This window comes from Rhodamnia argentea, chromosome 8 (genome assembly GCF_020921035.1).
Source record: "Rhodamnia argentea isolate NSW1041297 chromosome 8, ASM2092103v1, whole genome shotgun sequence".
In the NCBI taxonomy this organism is placed as follows: Eukaryota; Viridiplantae; Streptophyta; class Magnoliopsida; order Myrtales; family Myrtaceae; genus Rhodamnia; species Rhodamnia argentea.
In genome coordinates, this window is record NC_063157.1 from 26,081,324 (window position 1) to 26,088,782 (window position 7,459).

Sequence of the window (7,459 nt, forward strand, 5' to 3'; positions counted from 1 at the left end):
CTGCTTTTCTTGTGACTGATAGATAGAAACATTTACGGACTATACTAGCATGCTCTTGGTGCACACAAGCCTAGAGCATATCAATAAGCGGATCGCATGGGTCCACATTAGACCCAACACTTGGTACCGATCGGGTTCATGCACCAGGTTCACTCGAAACCTTCAATTGCTTTAGCATGCGGACTGGGGCGACTAAGCCGACAGCGAGAAAGCCGAAATAACGTTTATGCAGGGGCAAGCAATTTAAGATTCAGTTAGAGACCAAAGGCGAGGCAACATTATAATGCCTTTCCAAAGTTGAGATCGGATCATCCCACAAAAAGTTTACGTTCGATGTAATGCGAGGGAATTCCTAAAAGAATTCAACCTGACTGCAGGCAAAAGAGACGCAATTCATTACAAATGGAAAGCAGTAAAATGAAATATTGCTTCTGTGGTGTGGCGGGATCAGCTTGGTATTTAAGCGAACGGAAAAGAGAAAAGTTCTCCAAAGAAGATGAATGTATGATGGTAAGCTCATCTCCCCCTCCAACACCACCAACCCCTTTCCTTCTGATACAGAGAAGCATATATAGACTGTGTATATAGCTTCAGCTTTCGGCACAAGTCACATGACAATAGAGAAACTACAAAGTTAGCTACTAGATCCTCTAAGTTGTCGGGTGGATCTCTGTCTCTATGATACAGCAGGCATTGTTACATGGCCCTATGATGTCAAACTGATAATTAACAGCAACATCCAAGGGTTTGATTAGGATCCTCTATAAGCTCATCTCCTTAGGTAAGCTGATTTCCAGAAAATATAAGCTGAAAGCAGAAAGAAGATGCATGAGGAATGCGCACAGCCAAAAACCAAACTCTTCAGAGGATCAACAAACTTCAAGCTGACAAGCCCAAAGTCCAAAAGGTGAAATAGAGTGCACAGATTGCACTATTGCCTGAGATAACCCTATATACAAGGCAACTAGTCAAAAGCACCTGAGAGCTACCTATATTAGAGGGGGCCGGTTCGACGGAACCGCCGGTTCCGGTTCAGGAACCGGCGGTTCCGGTTCCAAAAAAAGGTGGAACCGGAACCGGCCCTTGAAGAGCCGGTTTCGGTTCCGGGTTTGGAACCGCCGGTTCGGGCCGGTTCCGGTTCGGGAACCGGCGGTTCCGGTTCCAAAAAGGTGGAACCGGAACCGGCCCTTGAAGAGCCGGTTCCGGTTCCGGGTTTGGAACCGCCGGTTCCGGGCCGGTTCCGGTTCCGGTTCGGAACCGCCGGTTCCAAAGCCCAATTACTCTTTTTATCAAACCTATTCCCTTTTTTTTTTTTTTTTTAAACCGGGCCGGTTCCAACAATTTACGAACCGGAACCGGCCCTTGAGGGCCGGTTCCGGTTCCGGGTTGGAACCGTGGGCCCGGTCAACGGGCCGGTCAACGGGCCCACGGGTCCATTTGGCATTGTCTAACCTATATTGAATTTAAGGTCTTCCACTTAATAAACCGTAACTTTACCGTCTTGTTCACTTGGGACCTATATATTAGCGGTTAGATATTATGTATGACATTCATCACAGTACCTAAAGGAAAGTAGGCATAACTTCACCATGTCAACTATCACACGCAAATAGGGCCAAGTTTGCATCTTCTGTCTTCCTTTTGAGAAGGACCTAGGATGTACTAGCCATTTCAATTATGCAAGGTAACAGTTAAAGTGACTACAGGAAGATCGCACAGGTCTATGATAAAAGTTATCTCGAAACCCAAATACCTAGCTGACATGAAGGCCATCCCCAAAAACACAGCTTTCACGGCCTGCTTCTGTCCGGCATAATCAAATGCAAGCGGCAGCATTTCATGCAAGGTAAGAAAAGCCATCACTCCACCAACTGTAAAGTGCAATCAGAAATGAAAAATGAGCACAATGAGAAATATCAGAACCCAAAAGTTTACTGTGAATCCATATACTGAGGCACTGCCAGCAATTACAAACCTGCACCCAGCAGGCCCTCAAGGATTTCAGGACTCAAGCTGCTTGGAAATAGATAGGCTGCAAAATAGGAGCCTTATCAAAATAAAAACAAAAGTTAAGAAGTTGAAAGCATAAAGACAACAAATTTCTCGATTTAAAACTTAAACCCAGCAGAAAACACAAACATCTAAGTCTCTTCTTTGCCAAGGCATGAGTGGAACCTCAGTTTAATTGTCTTGAGGGAAAATTTTCTAGGGGAGTGATAACTGCAATTGCTTTGCCATTCATGAAACCTCTATAATGTCTGATGTGGATTAGAAATATCCTCTTACTCCAAGCAAACTTATTCCTCTCAGAGAAGTTAGGATAACAGGAATAAGTTGGCCTACCTGGAACAACTACACCAAGAGGTACAGCAAGACCAGAAAGCATTAAAGTCTCTCCTTGCCAATGCACGAGTGGAACCTCAGTTTAATTGTCTGAGGGAAAATTTTCCAGAGAGTGATAACTAGAACTACTTTGTCATTCGTGAAACCTCTATATTGCCTGATATGGATTAGAAATCTCCTCTTACTCAAGCAAACTTATTCCTCTCAGGAAAAGTTAAGATAACAGGAGAGTTGGCCTACCTACAATAATTACACCAAGAGGTTCAGCAAGACCAGAAAGTGTTGAAAGTTTGAATGCCTGCCATTTGCTGAGACATATAGGAGATCAGACATTCATTCAGCATCGATAAATGAATTAACAAATAGATATATCACGAAAATTAGATCAGGAGACTGGAGAAAGCATATCAAGTAAATGGTGCATAAGAAAAGGAACATATGAAGAGAAACATTGGACTAAAAGGTGCCTGAACAACTTCTCACCTTTGTGTAGCAAAATATACGGGCAATGCCACAGCGACGCCCTATATGAGAAACTGTAAAGTTAGGACATTCTAAAGAGCACCGACCTATCACATGATGTTCAGATAACAAGGCAATTTACTTCTATCTCATATGTATAACACATATATACTTCCATTGGCACTGACAGCTTTCTTCAAAGAAAGATAATAGCTTGGCATAGAATTCTACACAATCACATGAAAAAAAAAATGGCCACATATGAGTTCAAATGGTTTTAATTGCATGCAGAAACAAAGTACCCATATAAAAGAGAAACATGCAAAGGCAGTGCCATAATGCGACGTGATGCCAACTAGATATTCAGTTTAAATAGAGTGACTGCAGGAAGTATGATTGAAAGCTGGAACTGAAGATACCATGACAAAGCAAAAGTGCCCAGATAAACAAAGTATGATTGAAAGCTGGAACTGAAGATACTATGACAAAGCAAAAGTGCCAAGATAAACAAGGGAAATAGCTACTGCATCTGAAAAATATACCTCTGGTATGTTATGCAAAGCAATGGCCAATGCCAAGTTAAGCCCGACACGAAGGCCCTACAAAAGGCACATTTAGCCAGTGAATAGACTTCTGCAGCATCTATGCACAAATCTTGTCATTTCAGGACTTCAATATACCAACTTAATCTGAAGCAAGATAATGCAGAAAAAGTTCTGCTAATCGTCTGAAATTATTTGATGAACTAATTAATCACTCTTTGAAAGGAGTTCAATCTACAGTAGATGTATAAAAGAGTGCCAAAGCAATTAATACCATAACTATCATTCAATCATTTCCAAAAGCATCCAATGGAGTTGAAAAGTACTGAGTAGGCGGCAGTAATTTGAGAATACTGAACCCCTTATCTGGAACTGGAGTGTTTTACACAGAGAAACGACTAGAACTACGGCTCCTTTGGCCTCAACTACATCATTGAGATAAATCACCAGATTTTCTGAAACAGAACCTAAATCATAGTGATTCTTCAAAAATACAATTCTAAAAGCAAGGTTTCAACAAAAATAAAGCAAAGGATTGTAGCATCGACAGTTTTCCATCACAGCAAGCACAAGCATACGAAAGTGAAAAAAAAAGGCTTTAAAGTGAACAGAAATAAAACATTATGAGTATTGCTCCAGGACAAATTATCAGTATCCATATGTTGGTTTAATAGTAATCCTATGAGTTATAGGATGAGAGGCGGCTCAATTACCTTCATGGATCCAAGGAAGACAGCCATTCCCTCTGGAAAATTATGCAAGCTAATCCCTACAAGACAATTGTCGTCAACAATAACTGTGGGCACAAAATTTTGATCCGGAATCAACTCTTTCAACCAACGGCTGCATCAAGAGTATCTCCTCAAGATGATAACTTTCTGATTGCCAAATTTGACATACTGGAGAATAATATATCTGAGACAATGACCAAGCGCTCACTATTAACTGCCATATATTAGCAGCATATATGAAAAACGTTACAGACCCGTAGCTAAGATTCACCAGATACCTGGAAGACAATTTTATTTTACTACTTCGACTTTAGCTAGATTAGCCAACATTAAACATGTCCAAGTGCAACTGACAATTAGTTACCGTTCTCTGCCACACAAAGCATGCATTGACAAATATGCAAATCCCACAAACTGCATATCAAACAGGGTCAAAGCAGCGCGAGTGGAGATATTCGAAACAACACCAAATGAAATGAAACTTGTCTATTCTTTGCTTTGAGAACCACATTAAATTAAAAGAGCTGTCTTGTAGTTACTAATGAAGTTGCTAAAAGCAACAAGGCAAAACAATATTGCTTTGAGTCGGATTATCTTTGAATGCAACACAAGACCAGTTTTAACTATCAAACCACTTTAGGGGGTGAAAGCTAAGACCCTACAGATGAATTAGTATCCTCATCAGAAGATAACATATATTAAATTGAACATCAGAATTAAAGTGGGGGCAGTGGCCCTACTGAACGAGCTATAGCCCATCCCGAATATCAACTTATCGCTAAAGAAAAGAACAACGACAAGAATCATCTTCCTTCCCAGTAAAGTAGATGCTAGTGTATCAAACTTGCAGATAGAGGGGTGAAGTGGCTATTACAGTGACGAGATATAGACTTGAACAATAAATCACCACATGGAAGACTTTAAAAAGAAAAAATGATTTTCTTGAAATAAGCTACACAAAGAACACAGAAAAGTCATACCTACTGCTGTAATGATCCCGCTAAACAGAACCTGGCGCTGATGCTTCTTCATCACATCCTTTCCCCCTTCATCCCCAGTATGCTGTTCTTAAGTACATCATAAGAGAATCAGCATGCATCTTATTATTTAGGCATATAAGTAAGCAAAAGAAATGACTGTCGCACCTTCTTATTTTTTGATTCAGAACTGGGGGCAATCGTTGGTTCTGGGATAAAATTAACCACAAAAGCGAAAAACATGACACCTGCAAAAAACTGCATTACCAAGAAACTGGACATTGATCATCAATATTAACATGATCAAACGGGTGGATAACTCATTGGCTCATATTTTCTTTGTTAAGTCATCTGTGTAAACTTGATGAGCAGGATGACTAATGCTTACCCAAAGGTTCCCTTTCAGAAAGCCAACTGAGTTAATAGCATTGTGCGCCAAATCTAGGAATGATATACTCAGCATAAGGCCTGCAGCGAAACCCTGTGATATGCCATCTTTGGGTTAATGCCACCATACTTAAAATAAGCCGAGGTTGTTGCCCTTGAATCAATCATACAAGACCCAAGCTCAGCAAACAGATGTTATGACAAAAACATGAACGCTTGATGTAAAAGATGGAATCTAAGTTAAAAATGCGAGGTCAGTTGAATTTGCCCAGCAAGCACCAAATTGAATGGCTGGTGTCACGAGAAAAACAGAGAACTTTCAAAAGGACTGTCTTGGAGTGTCACCTGTAAAAGACCAAGCATCTTCAAATTTGGAGCCGGGTTGAGAATAACAAATAGTGCCCCTGTTCCAAATTCCAGAACCCAGAATTAAACTACATAAATATGGTATGGAATCAGCATTGCAATTTGCTGAATCACCATATAATAAGCAGACCAAATCAACGAATACTACCAGCTGAACAAGAATTATCATGCGCCTAGCATATCTGGACTCTCTATCCTTGATTCAATCATTTTAAAAGCATATCCCTCAGGTGTTCATAGTCAAATTGATCACAAAGGGAAGGAAAAAAGAATAGGTAGGGTCAGCTCTATTCTGATGCTGCTTTATGAGAGAAAAGGTAATGATAATACCTCATTACATGCTCTCTTCAATCTTTGTAAGCACAGAAGCAGACAGCACAATACTTTACTGAAGAACTAAAGAGGATAATGCGGGTAGGCTCGGAAGCATTGCTTTTATCCCCATATAATCATTTCATTAAAATTGCTTACCACTACCCAAATAAGATGCATCAAATCAGGTAAATCACCCCCAAAGACATGAATCGAATTGCCATTACCAAGGAAACGAAGCAAGATTGCAACCTAAAGACAGACCAGGCAATAGAAAGTCAAGACCACCCAACGATGCAAGAAATGTTGTACTTGGACGAGTGGAGGCGAGCAAGAATCAGCATCAACTCACCTAAGGAAGTGCTCAGTCCACCCACGAGCGAAAGCGCAAGAGCCACCAACACCTGAGAATCCATGGAGCTGCTTGAACGATTGGCAAAACAAAGACTAGCCCAAGTTCGAGTTCGATCCTCAAAATAAATCGGAGGCGACGAAGTGGGAGATTCCAAACTCGATACGTAGCAAGCAACAGTCTTTTCTTGGTGGGGTTTTAGAGTTGAGAGTTAGAAAAAGATTGGAAACTGAGAAGGATTCACGCAATGCTCGAGAGAGAGAGAGAGAGAGAGAGAGAGAATGTGTGCAGTGAAAGAAAGAGAGAGGTCGGACTAAAGCGAGCAGTTGCAATGGAGCATACGAAAGGCACAGCGAGAGAGAGAGAGAGAGAATCGGTGCAGAGGAAGAGAGGGAGACCGTCAGACAGAGGGGTTGGGGGTGGAGCGAGCGGTACGAGAAATGGCGTTGCAATCGAACATACGAAATGCACCTAACCTTCCGTTCCAGGAAAAATTTCCCATTAATTGTCTGAATTTTGGGTCATTTTCTAACCGAAAGGCAAAAACTTTATTTCAAATAAAGATTTGAAGTGATCAAGTCAGTCTTAATTAAAAGGCTAAGCTTTATCATAAAAAGCACAATCTCTTCTGCCTATGGAAGTACTCAGTCCATCGATATACTAATAGTTTTAAAGTTTATTGCGAAGATACAATTTAAATCTCAAACCTTAAAAAAGTATAATTAAATTTTAAAAACGAAAATATAATTAAGTTTCAAAATTTTCAGAAACTGTAATCAAGTTCTAAAATTTATTGACATTTTTCATTTGTTCGGTTGCATGAAATTAATGGAGTGACTTGATTACGCCAAATTGGTACACATGTGATAAATTTATCCCAAATTATTATTTTTTATCATGAGAAATTCCAAACCGGCACATTCATGATAAATTTACCCCAAATTATTTTTTTTACCGTAAAAAACCCTAAACTAATGCACTCATGAT

At 40.2% G+C, this 7,459-nt stretch overlaps 1 protein-coding gene across 1 annotated transcript; it reads right to left on the bottom strand.

The window, feature by feature from the left end:
• Nucleotides 1-218: 218 nt before the first annotated feature.
• On the bottom strand, nucleotides 219-6,944 carry LOC115738288 (zinc transporter ZTP29). Its single transcript, XM_030670876.2, has 12 exons — nucleotides 6,473-6,944; nucleotides 5,788-5,846; nucleotides 5,444-5,536; nucleotides 5,224-5,313; nucleotides 5,059-5,140; nucleotides 4,061-4,116; nucleotides 3,348-3,404; nucleotides 2,827-2,867; nucleotides 2,584-2,651; nucleotides 1,976-2,032; nucleotides 1,754-1,871; nucleotides 219-807 (listed from the first exon to the last, which is right to left on the bottom strand). The coding sequence occupies exons 1-12, from the start codon at nucleotides 6,534-6,536 to the stop codon at nucleotides 762-764; spliced, it is 831 nt and encodes a 276-aa protein (XP_030526736.1). The 5' UTR covers nucleotides 6,537-6,944; the 3' UTR covers nucleotides 219-761.
• Nucleotides 6,945-7,459: the final 515 nt, after the last annotated feature.